Source organism: Hypomesus nipponensis, chromosome 10 (assembly GCF_054491055.1).
Source record: "Hypomesus nipponensis isolate SF chromosome 10, ASM5449105v1, whole genome shotgun sequence".
NCBI classification, from domain to species: Eukaryota; Metazoa; Chordata; class Actinopteri; order Osmeriformes; family Osmeridae; genus Hypomesus; species Hypomesus nipponensis.
The window spans coordinates 13,897,370-13,914,042 of NC_140370.1; the positions used below are offsets into that span (position 1 = coordinate 13,897,370).

Consider the following 16,673-nt stretch of genomic DNA (forward strand, 5'->3'; position numbering starts at 1 on the left):
GCAAAAAAATATTGCCTCGAAATGTACCCTCTAAATAAAAGAATCACTCCTTCTAAAGAAACAAAATGTCCCCTCCCTAGTTGTAACCTTATTCTCTATATTATCTCATATAAATATTTAATATAATTACCATTTATTCAACCATAATCAAACACTACTAATCCGATTTTCTCATTCATTTTCCAGACCCCTCCTACAACGTGGATAAACTAGCCCGATTGGTTGATTCCTCCTAGTTTCTTTGAAAGCGCCCGCGTACCATAAGTGATCCCCGCGTTTTGTAAACTATCCTAGCAAACTAGCCTAATGCTCCCAGTCGGATTTCAAGAAGTAACGCTAACTTGAGATGTACTGGCCAAAATTAGATATATTCATTTTCCGATTAGAGTACCTGCCTTCCAAAGCATAGCCTGCAAGATACAAAGTCCTCAAGTTACCTACGGTAACCTTTCCCGTCTCCTCCTCCTAGCAACCACCAGCACCAACCAACTCGCGAGCGAAGACAATAACAAAAGCTCTAGCTTGCAAGTAGAACCAGAGGGCTAGCGTTAGTCAAACAGCTTGTCGTTTTAGCTGATAAACAAGAAAGGCATAAGAAACTTTTCACGCCCAACTAATTAGTGAGTCTAAAGGGTGAGTGTTTGAGAACTCTGTTGACTTTGTGACATTAACAAGAAATGAATGGTCGTTGGGTTCAGCGAGTTCTCTACTGTAGCTAGCTAGCCTAGCTACAGTATAAAGTGCTTTTCTATTTGATACTACACTGATAGTATACCGTATTGACCTATTTCTTTCACTACTAAAGCCCACAACCATGTCATTGTGGGCTGAGACTCCTTTTGCAGAGCTCGGAAACATCCATCTGAAAGAGGACAGCGTGTGCGGGGCCCCAGACTCGCTGGACATGCTGAAGAATGACTTTGATTTAAATAAGTCCTATCCCTCTGCCCAGCGTGCTTTTCACAGGAAAGGTCAGCTGTCTCTGCAACACTGGCATTACCCTGGGTCATTGACGGGTGAGTGTGTGTAGCTAGCTAGCTAGCTATGCATAAAGCTACTTGTCTATTAAAAACAGATACTGTATTAATTCATCAATATGATGAAGCTTAGGGTTTGTACTTTAGATTGTTATGCACTTAACGCTACTAGTTTAAACAAAGCAACGGCCATAGAGATGAGCTTCTTCCATGCTTTCGTATTAACCAGCGCCCACCCTTTTTCCACAACAGGCGGGTATGTGAACTCTGGTAGTTCTGTCGCAACCAGAGACATCCAGATGTCCTGTCTGCATGGCTCCCAGTCCCACACCCGGCCTGGCTCTCTGCCTCACCTGTCAGCCCTGTCAGACACAGACACCCTGCTCAGCAAGCTCACCTGTGGAGCCCCTGCTTCCCACAACCCCAACAAGGCAGTTCTCACCGTGCACCTCAGGACAGAAGAGGTAGAATGGAACGAGGAGGACTATCTATCCTTTTAAGTCCGACCTCCATCTCCATAAGAATAATTGAAGTGCAGTTCTTGAGGATTTTTTTTTTTGCCCACAGGAAACTTCTATTTTAATCGTGAAACAACCTCAGTCTGGTTGACGAGGCCGTGAAAGATTTATTGTGCATGTTGATTTGACTTTGTCTCTGGCTCTTGCAGATAACAGCTGCCAATAAGCTGGCTTGCCAGCTGTTTGATTGCTGCAGCAGTGAGTTGATTGGGCAAAAGCTGTCCTATGTCCTGAAGAAAACCAATCAGATCCTGGAAGAAGCTTTAAATGAAGAGTACCTACAAGCAGACGGACATATTGCTGTCGTAACCGGAAAAGTGGTAGGAGACACATGTTTCTCTGTAGATTATTTTCATTCATGCACATGGTTACCGTCTCTTAAATCCAGTGTGTAACTGTGAGTGCCCCTTCTTTGTCCTGCAGATGGATGTGGTGAGCCTGTGTGGTGCTGAGGTGCCCGTGTCAGTGTGGACCCTGATGCCCTCAGGGGAGGGAGGGCAGCACTGCCAGGTCTTGATGGAGCGGGTTCAGAGGATCGCAGCCCAAGTCTCTTTCTCGCAGGACGTAAGCAGCCTAATGGGATTGTCTTATGCACCCGACCCTCTACAAACCAACATGCCATCGGCCGACAGCTACCCAACTCTGTGTCCGTGCCGCTGTGTTTATTTTCAGGGCAGCATCCTCGGCTGTGACCAGGCCTTTGCCCATCTCCATGGTTACCCCCAGGCCGGGCAGTTGACGGGCCTGTCCATTAGTGATCTGATGCCCTCCCTGCGGATGCCCCTCCACAGCCAAGCTCTGCCCAAAGTAAACCCTCCTGCACACCGGGGTCCTTCTCTGGCCTTTTGTAATCTGCTGGCAGCATCTAGACTCCCACACATGCTATGATATGCAGGGCTGGAGTCTGGTAGCATGTTTAACCTGGTCACAGAAAACACAGTTTCCCCAGAATCTCCTGCTGTATGTACGAGCATGCCTCATTAGGGATGCGCGTGAACTCCGCTCTCTGCCCTCCTAGACGCTGCGGCTCCAGAGAGTGTGCGGTAGAAGCAGGGGGGGCACCTCCTTCCCCCTGTGCATCAAGCTCCAGGGGGCCGTGGTGTGTAGGCGAGCCCAGCCACAGGGCCTCGGGTCCGGCCGTGCCGAGCTGACCTGGAGCCCCGGAGGGGCGGCCGGCCTGGAGAGCCCGCCGGGGCCTCCTCTCACCTCCCCGGGGTGTCGAGCGCCCGAGCCCTCCCAGTCTGAGCTCTATGAACAGACACAGTCACAGGACACGTCCTCTGGTACAGTCTCGGCAAAACTAACATGGGCGATGCAGGTTTTCCACTGTCGTTGTAAACTGAACAAGTTTGCGAATATTGGCATTTGTCTATGTCAAGTCTGTAGAGATCCATTATTCATTTTCTCTCTCTCTCTCTCTCTCTCTCTCTCTCTCTCTCTCTCTCTCTCTCTCTCTCTCTCTCTCTCTCTGTCTCTGTCTCTGTGTGTGTGTGTGTGTGTCTGTCCCTCTCTCTGCCTGTGTCTGTCGTGTCAGTAGGGCGAGCAGACGGCGTCCTCTCCCCAGGCTCTGCACTGATTTATTCGGGGACGGTGTGGGTGTTTGCTCCTCTCAGCGGCCTCCTCACCCTGCACCCGGACGGCTCCCTCCTCAGCATCCACGACCTTCTGGCTCTCAGCCTGTTTGGCTACAGCAGGGCCGAGCTCACGGGGAAGGTAAGCCAGTGGAGAATCCCAAGTCCTGACCATCTGGCTCATGTCAGGGGGGGTCTGATGGCTGAGCAGTTAGGGAATCGGGCTACCAATCAGAAGGTTGCTGGTTCGATTCCCGGCCGTTCAAAAACGACACGTTGATGTTCACCCTACTTGCCTCGGGGAATGTCCCTGTACTTACTGTAAGTCGCTCTGGATAAGTGGGTCTGCTAAATGACTAAATGTAAATGTAAAGTCCCTGTAGATTCAATCGACAGGAAAGTCCATCGAATAGTTTTGAGGCTGATCCGGTTCTGTTGAATGCCGTGCTCCTTGTTGGCCCTTTTTGAAGCTAGTTTCCAGACTCCTCTTGTCTGACTTGTGCCCTGCAGACTGTCACCTTCCTGATGCCTGGCTTCTATGACTGGATGTGCAGCTTGGAGAGGAGCGACAGGCCCCTCGCCCGTTCCCCAGGAGACGGGCTGCTCCTGACACGCTCCACTCATCCCTCCAGCTGGGACACGGGTACACATGGTTTCCTAAGCTAGCAATGTCATGGATTCCTTTGGGCAGGTACAGGGGTGATTTGAACCTGTGACCTCTTGATCAAATGCTATACCCATCCCCTATCCCCATAGTAGTAGTAAAACTGTTGAAACATCGCCTCAAGTCTGAACCTCTGGTACAGCTGGACTGTAGCCTATTAGGTGTCATGGGGTTAGATTTCTGCATGCTGCCTGCATAGTGATCTCTCTCTCTCTTTCTGTGGCCCTTCCAGACCGCTGTAGATCCTCTGGTAGTCCTAACCCTGGCACTAGCTGCATGGTGCCCCAGTCCTGTCAGTCTGCTCTCTCTGGCAGACACAAGCCCCAGGACAGGAAAGGTTAGCACCTGTTGACAGGATATTCAGGACCCGCTTGCTTAACTTTCATCCCTTCTCATCTACCTCTCAGTGCCTTGGTGTCGATTGCTTGCATAATCAGGGATGTGGTGTGCGATGGGCCTCGTGAACCAGTCCTTTGCCTGTGTCTGTGTGTGTTCAGACCCCTCGTCCCTGCTGGCTGGGGACATGGCCACGGTCCAGCAGGCCTGGCAGACCCCGGGCTCCTCCGCCAGGGGCAGGATCTTCACAGGGACCGGCGCCAGGCTGGAGCAGCAGGGCAGCGCCCCCTCTACCCTGCACCCACCCGCAGTCACGTCCACCCCCACGGTCAGGTCAGTGGACCCTCGTGTCAGACTCGGCCTCTGAGCTCGTACCTGGGGGTAGGTAGGCTGTAGCTCAGTGGGGGAGCATTTGACTGCAGAGCAGGAGTTCGCAGGGCGATTGTAAAGTCTCCCTCCCCCCCCAGGCTGGAGGACACTTTGGAGGTGACGGGGGAGGTAGGAGACAGCACCGATGTCCTCCTGCAGACCTTCGCCCTGGTGGAGTACCCCGAGGGACTCACCATCTGCCTCCCTTCCCCGACCCAGCCTTCCAACCCCGGACTGCAGCCCTGCGACACCGAGGGGACACACTGCCAACAGGCTCTCAATGGAGGTCAACATCAGCTTGTCGTGTCGTCAATGGATGCTCTGTTGCTATGCCGATGAAAGGCCGTGTTGGACGTTAACGCAAGTTGTACTTCCTCCAGCCCCTCATCCAGGTCCTCTGGATGCCGGTGGTCCTGCCAGGCCAGGGTGCTCCAACCACCCAGAGAAGGAGAACAAGCGGACGGACCTCTCCGTCCTCCAAGACTCCAGCTTTGAAGTCATCTCCCTGGGGAGCAGGTGAGGGGATGCTCCTCTGATGAGGATACACTGGCCGTATCCTCATCTCATGTTAGTCATCCCAGTGTCATAGCAGGGAGGAACGTCCTGTCAGGCCAGCTGGTCAGTGCTTTCAGCAGTGCTTTCGCCTCATGCGTCCATTCCGTCGTAAAATACTAGTAAAATACACTTCCTTGACTCTAAACATCAAAATACTGTTAGAGCTATGCACTTCTGACCCTTTGATTTGGCTACACTTTCTAAATTAACTACTTGTATGTCGCTTTGAACAAAACTTTTTTTAAAGTAAAGAATCTCACAATGTTCCAGGTCCTCCTCCGGGTTCTGTGAGAAGTGGGCGGGTCAGGGCGGGTCGGGACCCGACCGCCTGGAGGAATCAGCAGTGGTGTTGGACTCTGCCAGCTGTTACGTGGACCTGAACTCCAACGGGGACCAGGTGACCCGGGCCATGGCTGACCTGGACCTCAGCGGCAGCATGGAGCTCCCCCAGGGGGACCTGTCCCACACCTCCTGTGACACCGCCGAGCTCCTGCGCACCCCTTCCCCGTACGTGGTAGAGTCCGACCAGGAAGCGCAGTCTCCCAGTAAGAAGGGTGCTGAGGTCAGGAACAGTCCATCGGGAGTGGAGCGGGAGGGGGGAGGAGTGAGAATCATCCGGCGTCGGAGCAGAATCAGTGGGGAGCTTTCAGTGAGATGAACCAGGCTCAGACCCAGGAGTTCACTAGTCAGATGAATCTGGGGATGCAGTCAGACATGGACGCTCCCAGCACCTCCACCCCTAAGAAGCCCCAGCTGAATGGACACACCGACTCCCCAGCCCCCAAGCAGCCGATCCGGGAGGGCAGATACCACGGCAACGGCTACCACAGGGATGGCTCCAGAATAGGTTGGTACTGATTGTCAGATTAGTTCAAAAAAGAGCAGACTTGGTCTTCCTAAACGACAGCTCAGTTTAAGAGCACCTGAACTCTGCCTGCTGCTTGAAGTGATGTCTTGTGTGACGAGCCGTCCTCTCCCCTGCCGCGTGTCCAGAGATGCAGTGTGAGGTGTGCAGGGCAGAGCTGCCTGAGGGCCGCTCGGTCTTCTGTGTGTGGCTGAGCCACCAGGAGGCGCTGTTACAGATGGAGCCATCCAACATGTCCTCCCAGCAGGACTCCTCAGCTGTGAGCCTGGGGGAGGTCAGCTCCAACACTCATCCACCAAACACAGCCTGGGTCACAACACTTATCCACCACACAGGCCGGGTCACAACACTCACCCCAATAAGAACAAACAAAAATCTTTTGTTGGTATTTGCTTTTATGGGTCACAGACACTCGTCCATTCAGAACTTTTAATCTTGTCGTTAAAGGTTAGTGGTCGTTAATGAGCGTCGGTTATCAGTGAAACATTTTTTTTTTTTTAAGATGTTTAAATGAGCATCCCTAATCCAAAGCGACATCCTAACCCAGTGTGAGTGTGGTGAGTGTCTATTCAGGTGCCTCTCCCCCTTCCTGTGTGTACCGTTTGTCAGTTTTCTACTCAGCCGACGTGCGAGACGAGCCGCGGGGACGCCTTGCGCTCCACGGTGGACCTGGAGCAGTCGCGGGCCTGCAACGGCCAGTTTGACGAGGAGTACCGCCCCATCCGAGCGGTGGGCAAAGGGGCCTTTGGGTTCGTGTGGCAGGCCTGCAGGCGCTCAGACGGACAGGAGGTTAGACTGGAACCCCTTCTCTCTGTACAGACTGGTAGCACTCGTGTGAAAGGGGGAGTCACTGGTGGGCTAAAGCAGACCGTTTTCTACTGTTTGGTGATATGTGTTGTCTGTGCTTTACTGAATAGTAGTTGTTGTTTTAAGCATGGGCTCTTTAGTACTTTGTCTTTCTGAGTTATGGTTTTCATGGGGGGAATGGCATTGTGTGTGTGTGTGTGTTCGCAGGTGGTGGTGAAGTTCATCCGGAAGGCCAGGGTTGTGAGTGAATGCTGGGTGGATGACCCCATGCTGGGACGAGTCAGCCAGGAGATAGCCATCCTAACACGTCTGCAACACCCCAACATCGTCAAGGTAACGCAACGAGACACTCCAACGTCACCACCGTAACGCCCCCGCGCATACCGTGCCTGTGAAAGGAAAGGTCCACCCCCAGCCCCTCCCCATCGGTAACGTGGCGATGATGGAAACCCACAGGTCTCCTGGTGTCCTCACATGTCCGTTGTTCCGTGTGCAGGTGCTTGAGGTGTTTGAGAACGAGGGCTTCTTCCAGATGGTGATGGAGAAGCATGGCGAGGGGCTCGACCTGTTTGAGTTCATCGACAAGCAGCCCAGACTGGACGAGGCCCTGGCCAGCTACATCTTCAGACAGGTGATAAACCGGCCCTGTCAGAACACCCTTTTACACTGACGTCCAGCCTGTCTTTAAGGCCTCCAAAGAAACATTTCCTTAGGCACGATTGGGTAAAAAATCATAAATATTTTTTTCATAAATTTTCTTAAAGGAACATTTCTCTTTTGTCCGTGTGTCTGTCTCCCCCTGGTGGTCAGTTGGTGGCAGCTGTGGCCTACCTGAGGAACAAAGCCATCCTGCACCGTGACATCAAGGATGAGAACATCATCATCGACACGTGCTTCCACGTCAGGCTCATAGACTTTGGCTCCGCCGCCATGCTGAGTCCGGGGAAACTCTTCTACACCTTCTGTGGTACCCTGGAGTACTGCTCCCCCGAGGTGTTACAGGGGAACCCGTAAGCACACACACACACACACTCACTTTCTCCATCGCTCACTCTGTGTGTCACTCTATTCTACATCCTGTCTCTCTCACACAGTCTCTCTGTATTTCTGTAACCCCATGTGAAGTGGCCCTGTCCTGTGTCCGTGTGCTCTTGTGCAGCTACGAGGGGCCAGAGTTGGAGATGTGGTCTCTGGGGGTGCTGCTGTACACGCTTCTGTTCAGTGAGAACCCCTTCTGTGGCATGGAGGAAATCCAGGAGGCCCACCTCAGACCCCCCTTCCCCCTCTCCCCAGGTCCAGTCCAACCTATAAACAACTTAGAAAGCCTTGAGTTGCTCTCCCAGATAACCTGCATGACACGAATGTTCCCTTGTCAGGGAGTGTAGTTCCCTTTACCGGCTTATTATTGGTTGTTTAGTCGTCTGTTGACTGTTGTCTTGTCTGTGCTCCAGAACTGCATGGTGTCCTGTCAGGCCTGCTGCATCCAGCGCCCGACCAGAGGATGACCCTGCCCCAGCTGCTACTCCAGCCCTGGCTCCGCCAGCCCATCTCCCTGGCCGAGTACAGCTGGAGCGAGGTGGTGCCGGGGGCCCACAGCCAGGGTGAGTGACGGACAGACGACCACTAGTGCTCATTGACCCAAAACTATTTCGGAGGACAAAAAGGTGGTTTAGGATTCGCATAGTGTCTAGTGGATTGCTCTATACAATTTGCAGTCACGTTGCAAGCAACAGTGTGGTGGTGTTTTGACTTCTCAGACTGAGGCTGATGGATAGAAGGCATGATGACCGTGTAAGCTGAATGATTTTGTCCATGCCAGTGTCTCTACAGCAGCACATGCTCAGTCCTGGAGGATTCCTCGGGGACGGTTTGTACCCGGACGTAGGGGACGAGTCACTCCCCGATGAGGAGGAGGAAGATGAGGAGGAGAAGGCGTCCATGTTTGCCTTGGAAACGGAGCTCATGAAGTACCTCTCTGACGACTGAGAAACTGAAGTACAGTGGTGGCTTCAAAGTCTTGGAAACCAAAAGGAATTATAGATTTTCACCAACAAAATCAATTAGTGTACTGGTAATACAAGAGTACAATTATTTGGCCATGCAGCAGGACAATATTAATTAAGTAAATGCTATCAAAGAGAAAACAAACTAAAAAAGTTACATGAAGGATTGGATAACTACAGTAGATTTATTTGTATGTATGTTTAAACATGTTATAATGTCATTAGAATCATACATATTATGGTTTAAAACATCTAAGATGCTAAGTAAAAATGGTAAAAGAAGCTTCATATAGGGACCATGTGGAAATAAAACTGGGTTATTATGCTTAAAAATGAACTAAAACCTGAATGACTTGTTACCTGAATGAGATCTTCCTGGTGCTTTCACGCTTGTTATTTGAATTACGTTGATACAAATGCTAATGTAATGGCTCTAGTTTGGTTTTTATCACATTGTAAATATGTTTGCAATATTTTAATATGTATTTAATTCACCCGAATAAATGCTTTTATCATAATCCTTGTTGTCTTGTGGTCTTATAACAAATATTGATACAATTGTAAACGTAGCTCGGAACTATTTCTTGGAGTACGTAGGAGACGGTGAACATTTAAAGACGGACAAGCATGAGCGCTCACATCGTTAATCGGCAGGTAAACTACTGTATTATTTTCAAATTTGACACTTGTGTAATTAGTCATGTAAAATTCAGCTCGAACTGCAAAGAGTACAATTGACATTAACCAATATTTAAGTAATTTTAAGCGTTTGCGATGCCTACCAAGGTCAATACATTGCTAGTTGACTTGCAAGGTAATGTCGCCCCTAACAGTCGGTAGAAAAAAGTATTTTTCCGACCCAATAATCATTGTTTTGCACTCTTTTTCTTTCCCATGTAGCTTCTCAGATGGACTCTTCGATGTGCAAACCGCTCTATATTGATTCAAAAAGGACTTGCCAGATACCATGTGCTGAATGCACTTGCTACGACCTCCCGAGTCTTGTCTTCCAACCACTACCAGACAGGTGTACAGCACAACGCTGACACGTCTAATCTTAAAACGGGCAAAGAGTTAACCCTCCGGTCACTACTCGATATGGGTTTCACAGATACCCAGGCAGAGCAGATTTGCGAGGCTGTAACCAAGAGTCGTGGTCATTCTGACAATGCTCTATCAACTCTCACGACACTGTTCGTACTCGGCCTCAACCCTTCCACTGTGCTGAAAGTTTTGGAGAAATGTCCAGATCTTTACAGAGTGAAGGGAACACAATTCAATCAGCGCATTAGCAACCTGAGGAAACTAGGTTTGCTTGAAGGTGAGGGTGTTCATTTTTACATTACAGAACATAAGCGGCTGTGTACTACCCCTAAATTTCCTCTCAAACCCCACAGGCAGTCTCCAGAGGGTGGTGAGCTATTACCCCCAGATCCTGACCTTCCCCATGAAGAGGATCAACAACGTGGTGCGCTTGCTCAGAGAAAGGTGCCTTTTTACTTACCCGCAGGCCACGGACATCCTGAGGGACTCTCCAGCCGTGGTGGAGGAGGACCTGGGCCAGCTGGAGTACAAGTTCCAGGTTATACCTCATCTTACATTTACATTTAGTCATTTAGCAGATGCCTCTTGTCAATGTAAGGCCCCGAGGTAAGAAGGGTGAAGTGCCTTGCCCAAGGAAACAATGTCATTTTGACGCAGTCGGGAATCAAACTGGCGGCCTTCAGATTACTAGCCCAATTCCCTAACCGCTCAACCACCTGACTCCCTCATCCCTATCTTAATGACCATTATATAGCCGACAGTGTGTCTATGGCTGGTTTACTATTTAGATATAGCCGTGACCTAGGTTGTGTATCCAAATAATTGACTTCTTGATATCTTTACCAGACATGCAATAAATAATAATAAAATATATCATGGTTAATTGTTGTCCATAGAAATGTCAACTATAGTACTTGACCTAACGCTAGCCCCCCTTTCCCTGCAGTATGTCTACTTCCGCATGGGCGTCAAGCAGGCAGAGATGGTCAGGTCTAAGCTCTTCCGGGTGCCCTTGGAGGAAGTACGCTGCAGGCACTGCTTCCTGGAGAGGAGGGGTCTGTACCAGACTCCTGACAAGAAGGGCCAGACACTCATCCTCAACCCCAAACTCAACGACATCCTCGGCGTCAACGAGGAGACCTACCTTGCTGACGTTGCCGTGGCCACACAGGAGGAGTACAGCATATTCCGGAAGCTGATGGAGAAAGAGTGGCAGGAAGAGGAAGGGCAGGAGAGGGACATGATGTCTGGGGGTGATGAAGAAGAAGAGGAGGATGATGAGGGAGAAATCGATGGATACCAGAAAAGGAGGAAGAGATGAGGCCGAGGATGTGGACTTACAGTTCTTGTTTCAAGTTGATGTTGTTGCTTATAAATAAATCAATTAAAAAACAAGAATAAACCTCATAGCTGTCCATGAAAAACTGATATTTTTGATTGTATAATCTGTAACTGCACTAAAGATTAGGGATGTAACGATACACTCAGCTCACGATTCAATATGTATCACAATACTGGGTGTACGATACAATACATATCACGATACTGGCTGTATGATACAATACGTATCACAATATTTTGAACAACATTTTTTATGAAACATTCAATTCACATATTTTTTTCCAAACCATTAAACATTTGCAATCATTTTCTTGTACATACAATCATTTTCTTGTACTAAGTTGTACATACAACTTAGTTCACTCAGTTCAAGCAATTTCTGTAAATGCAATAAATGTACGCATGACGCAGGTGCAGAGTAGGTCGAGTGCTGGTAACTCAACCAATAGGATCAAATGGACGTCGCATTGTAAAAATATTGCCATAACTCTGGTATGGGATTGTCAAGGCTTATGGACAAACAAGACCTTGAGTGTAACATTAAATAGGGCGTGTTCTTGTAACGGGATGGCAGCCACTCCCCTTTCCTCTGCCCATCCCTCTGCCCAAACCTCTGCCCGTCGCTCTGCTCATCGCTCTGCCCATCCCTCTGCCCATTGCTTACTTGCCTTCGCTTACAAGCTGCTTAGACAGGATGGTAATGTTGGGTTGAGTGAACACAGTACAAAAAGACTGATACTGAGGTGAACATGGACGTGGTATGTCTTTGACACTGGTGTCAATATGAAATGAGATGTATGTCAGCTGAACTGCCGTGACTCACCTAGAGTGTTGGTATTGTTGTTGAAACTGTCTGGAATGGGAGCAGAGACTGGAGAGTATTTTGATCAGGAAATGTATCCATTCCCTTTAGGGTTAGATTCCTTTTGTGTTTTAATGGAGAGGATGGGTGGATGGAGTGAAAATGGTTAAAAAAAATCAAGTCAAGAAACAAGCCCTGGGATAGGCACATCAATGAAGGTTAGGGAATGAGAACTGATGAGTGAACTACCGCCTGAATTGAAATTCAGCCAGTGCTTCTATGGGATGGCTAAGTGGCTATAGCTTTCCACATCCCTGCGTTATCAGCTATGAGTCAACACATAGTACATCTGCTGATAAACCTAGCAGAGGAGCGTCAGGTAGACATAGCTGCCATTGATTTTTTAAAGCATGAAGGCTAATGGATGCTCGTCCCAAACGCTGTGGATATTGGATATGAAACCCCTGACTTTCATTTGTTGCTGGAGGAGATTTCATTCCCTTTGGTAAATCAATAGTTTTTGTCCGTAGTTGTGTCTGTGCTAATAGTTGTTACTATGTAAACGTGAGTATTTTGGCTGGTACATGTTTAGAGGGAATAACAGCTGGTGTTATAAGACAACGGTTCAATTACATATTTAAATACTTGACTTATTTAAAGAGACTACTGTAACATTAGTAAAAAAAAAAAGAAATGTTGTGCATGGAGTCAGATCCACTCTACTGTCATGTGTTGTACAAATTAGGCAAAACCAAAGACAGTAGGCAAAGTAGTCCTTTATATTAGTCCACATGAGAAGGGCTTTATAACAATTATTTGATTTGAATAATGAGCACACAGGGACCGAAGTCCATAGTCGACTGATTATTATTAAAGATATTTTCCATGGAAAAAAGCACCCTTCAATGTTTGTCACACTCATTAGACTAAAATTAGTCCATTATGGTTGCTGTGTGAATTGAAAGTCTGTATAATGCAGATAAGAGCCAGTGCACTGAGATAAGCTCCTTCAACACAACACCACTGTTTGTTTTAATAAGTCTGTTATACCCTGAGATACCTTTCTGTCTTGATCCTAAGGAAAGCTGTGGTCAACGTGAATCGTACCATCTGTGTACAACACCTCTGCACACACACACCAGCAAACAGTCCTGTTCAGTAAAAGGAGAAATCAAAAGCACTTTCTCCAACATCACTCAGTCAACACAAAGACTTGCCCTTCCTGTCAACATGGGCAACATGCGCAACGTCTCAGAGGAGTGGTACCAGAGTCTGCACAGCTGGCACCTGGACTTGTTCTTCATCCCCACCACCCTCCTCACCATCGTCACCCTGCTGGCCAACCCCGTCCTGCTAGCGTGCATCCTGCTCAGCCACACCCTGTGCCAGGAGACCCGCTATCTCCTCGTGGCCAACACCCTGGCCGCTGACATCGTCTTCCTCCTGCTCAACCTCACCACGGTGGTCTGCAACGCCCTGAGCGTGGAGATGCTGCGGCTGCTCTGCGACTTGGTCTCGGCGGCGACGGTCACGGCCTACTGCTGCGCCATCCTCACCGTCACCCTCATGGTGGCCGACACGTACGTGGCGGTGCGCTGGCCGCTTCGCTACCACGACCTGCTCCCGCTGGGCCGCGCCAGACGTATCCTGGCCGGGGTGTGGGTGGGGGCCGCCATGTACCCGCTGTCCCAGGTCATCCTTATGGAGGTGATGGGGGACAACGTGCGGCAGAGGCCGGCCATGTGTCTGGTCCTCATCTCCCTGGGCACCATGGGGGGGAACACCATGGTCGGGGTCCATTTGTACTTTGCCACCGGCGTTTTCCTGTGCACCTTTTTGATCCTGTACTGCTACATCCGCCTCTACATGGTGACCAAGACCCAGGGGATCTGGCAGAGTCGCTACTCCCGAGCCCGGGTCACCCTGCTGGCCCACGGGGTTCTGCTCCTGCTCTACTTTGGACCGGGCCTGGTGTTCACCGTGGAGCTCTTCCTGTTGAGGAGCGAGCGCGTGAGCCTGGACGTGCGCGTGTGGCTCAACACGGTCAACATGTGCGTGTTGACGCTGCTACCCCGAGTGTGCGCCCCTTTCCTGTACGGTTTGAGGTACAGGGAGATCTCGGACACGATGCTGCACCTGCTGCAGCGATGCCGGAGGCCCAGTCAGGTCACCGCGGTCTAGACACACACACACACACACTGTCGTGAAGAATCTTCTACGTTTTCAATCAAAAGCAACATTTTTTTAAAACAGCACTGGAACTCAGCTGGAAGTTTGACGCAAAGTGTTTATTGGAGTTTAGAGTGACAGAGATTCCAACAAAAGTGAGAAAGATCCCGGGGATCAGACTGAAGTTTTCTCCAGTCGTTTAACTTTTATAGTCTTCCCCCTATTGTATGGTAATATGGTACAATACTTGTTGGTTACATATACATTATGCATTCTTACCCAACTGGTCCCTTGTCCTAGGGGATTCAAAATCTAGGTACTTTCCTCCATAGACAATTCTCCAAAATTTAGGCCCACTCTGACCTTGAACAGCCAGCTGCACTAGGCTCCTGGGCGTAAGGCCACAAATATGTCTCATTAGTTATAGCTGGGCCTTCCTGGGTCTTTATGGAAGCACAAACATCTTCTTCTCCCCCATTCAGCCCCTAATTATCCAGATCTTCATATTTTGGGCTTTATTTCTTCTACCATTGTCTAGGGATAACAATAATCAGTCAACAGCTTTGCATCTGGTTTCCAATAATATAGCATTTACTAGAAGCGATGACAAGTTTAATTAAATCCATAATCATTACCCATCTTCATAATTACAACAGTGTGATGTTTTTTCCCCACAACAAAACACCTGCTGCTGGAGAGGGAATTCAATAAAGGCATCAGAGCTACATTAAAAGAAGACATTGATATATTATGTGAAAGACCAATTGTCTTAAATGTATTCAACGTTGTTTAATTCAAAGTATTTACTCCAATCGTGTATTCAGTCACAGTCCCTTATACATATTTATGTCCAATGTGACTCAATTTCTGTTTCTGTCCAGAAATGAACAAAATATTTCTAAAATGATTAAACATTCTTGAAGAATATTGCATTTCTTTTTCATGATGTCTCTATCCCAAGCCATCGTTTTGTATTGAGAGTCTCCGGATGTAAACATCAGTGAAAGAAACGGTGTCAGGTCGACTCACTTTATATCATCAACATGTTCTGCTTGAGCCATTGTCTGTTCCAAACCAAACAGACATATTTGAGTCTGTTTCATGCACTGTTCCTCATTTTGTGACAAATAACATTACGCAACGTTAAGAAGCTTCAGGCAGCCTGAGCATGGTGTTTATGGCCATTAGCCACCTAGACCTTGTTTGACCACAGACAGGTGTCCAAGGAAACCATTACCTAATGCACCATTGGATGATAGAAGACACCAACAGGACACACACCCCCTGGCCCCTCGGTCACAATCGACCAAGCCTGCGATGGAGAATGGTGGTGTTGACGAGGCGTTGTCCTCGATGATGGGGAAGGAGAAGAACTTGGTGCTGTCTCTGCTGTGTACCTTCGGGAGCTGGTACAACCTGTCGGGAAGCGCTGAGAAACACTATCACACGTTTAGTCACACCAACTCCTCAGACCGGCTGGAGAAACAGAGGGAGCACTTTGCCAGAGAGTGGAACATCTTCCTGCCTCCTCGCCACACGGGGGCGCTGAAGGTGTGTCCCGTCCTGGCTTTCGTAGCAGCCTTGTTGGTTGTCCCTGTCATCCTGAGTAAGATCTTGACCAGGTGAGTACACCCCCACGCATACAGTCCAACACCACCCTGCACTGTACCTGTACCCAAAGTCCAATGTGACTATCTCTCCTCAGTCTTTCTTCTTCTTCCCTTTCCCCCCTCTCCCCCACCCGCTCCCCCCCCCCCCCTCTCCAGCCCCAGAATGCGCCAGGAGACCCGCTACCTCCTGCTGGCTAACTCGTTGCTTAGCGACATGGTGTTTTTGTCTGTGTGCATGCTGAACTCCTGTCTGATTATGGCGGGTGTGCTGATGTCTCAGTGGACCTGTGCTACCATTCTCTTCCTGATGGGGGCGTTATACAGTGTGGGAATTCTCAGCACCATGGCTATGGTCCTGGACACTTTGCTGGCTGTTCTAGTGCCGCTTCGGTACCTAGCCTTGTGGCCTGTGTCAAGGTAATTTAGCAGATTTATGATATTATACAGGATTTTTTGCGTTTGCCTGTTTGAAGTCCATGATCTTTTGTAAAAAAGATTCTCTCAGCATTTTCCTCTCCATGTATCTTTGTCTTTTCAACTCTGGCTATGCTATCTCTCTCACACTCTCTCTCTCCTCTCCTCTCCCTTCTCTCTCTCCTTCCCTCTCTCTCACTCCCTGCCTTATTCTCTCCTTTTCTTTCCCTCCATCTCTCTCTCCTCCCTCTCTCCTCCTCTCTCTCTCTCTCTCTCTCTCTCTCTCTCTCTCTCTCTCTCCCTCTCTCTGCAGGACGAGGCAGGTTGTGGTGTGCATCTGGGCTGTGTCGGTGCTGTTCCCAGCAGCCTCGGTGGGGGTTTATGTGTGGTACCACTCCACAAACCCCTGCTCCCACCACATCTGCTCTCTGCCCCTGCTGCTGGTCCTCACCGTCAGCCACTCCACACCCCTGCAGGTACCCAGGACTCCATCACCAGCCAGCGGTGGCGGTTCTAGACACATTTTACTGGGGGGGGGCAGTGTTTAATTAGAGGGGCACATTACAAAAACGGAAACAAATTATATTTAAACATTGAATACTTTAATTTTGCTTCACATTAAAATCAT

The 16,673-nt window shown here is 49.2% G+C and overlaps 3 protein-coding genes across 3 annotated transcripts; all 3 read left to right on the plus strand.

Moving 5' to 3' along the window:
* Positions 1-98: 98 nt before the first annotated feature.
* pask (PAS domain containing serine/threonine kinase) lies at positions 99-9,173 on the plus strand. The gene is given in 23 exon segments (XM_084708459.1): positions 99-633; positions 806-1,016; positions 1,230-1,441; positions 1,645-1,815; positions 1,919-2,059; positions 2,168-2,302; positions 2,514-2,778; positions 3,033-3,208; positions 3,577-3,709; positions 3,963-4,067; positions 4,228-4,399; positions 4,534-4,721; positions 4,816-4,951; positions 5,261-5,585; positions 5,588-5,837; positions 5,984-6,129; positions 6,465-6,644; positions 6,870-6,995; positions 7,159-7,293; positions 7,473-7,672; positions 7,822-7,955; positions 8,114-8,263; positions 8,482-9,173. Coding segments are annotated over 22 exon segments (3,849 nt in total). The 5' UTR covers positions 99-633; positions 806-814; the 3' UTR covers positions 8,649-9,173.
* Positions 9,174-9,256: 83 nt separating this feature from the next.
* On the plus strand, positions 9,257-11,137 carry mterf4 (mitochondrial transcription termination factor 4). Its single transcript, XM_084707854.1, has 4 exons — positions 9,257-9,319; positions 9,566-9,986; positions 10,063-10,247; positions 10,656-11,137. The coding sequence occupies exons 1-4, from the start codon at positions 9,293-9,295 to the stop codon at positions 11,028-11,030; spliced, it is 1,008 nt and encodes a 335-aa protein (XP_084563980.1). The 5' UTR covers positions 9,257-9,292; the 3' UTR covers positions 11,031-11,137.
* Positions 11,138-12,276: 1,139 nt separating this feature from the next.
* Positions 12,277-14,033, plus strand: LOC146271856 (putative G-protein coupled receptor 148). The gene is made up of 2 exons (XM_084707853.1): positions 12,277-12,357; positions 12,933-14,033. The coding sequence occupies exons 1-2, from the start codon at positions 12,277-12,279 to the stop codon at positions 14,031-14,033; spliced, it is 1,182 nt and encodes a 393-aa protein (XP_084563979.1).
* The last annotated feature ends 2,640 nt before the right edge of the window (positions 14,034-16,673 follow it).

Bases quoted from the DNA above. Each gene is read 5' to 3' on its own strand.
- mterf4 (XM_084707854.1), top strand. From the start codon at position 9,293: ATGAGCGCTCACATCGTTAATCGGCAG. The intron at 9,320-9,565 runs GTAAACTACTGT...TTTCCCATGTAG, and splicing joins CTCACATCGTTAATCGGCAG to CTTCTCAGATGGACTCTTCG. The intron at 9,987-10,062 runs GTGAGGGTGTTC...CAAACCCCACAG, and splicing joins GAAACTAGGTTTGCTTGAAG to GCAGTCTCCAGAGGGTGGTG.
- LOC146271856 (XM_084707853.1), top strand. From the start codon at position 12,277: ATGCTCGTCCCAAACGCTGTGGATATTGGATATGAAACCCCTGACTTT. The intron at 12,358-12,932 runs GTAAATCAATAG...CTTGATCCTAAG, and splicing joins AGGAGATTTCATTCCCTTTG to GAAAGCTGTGGTCAACGTGA.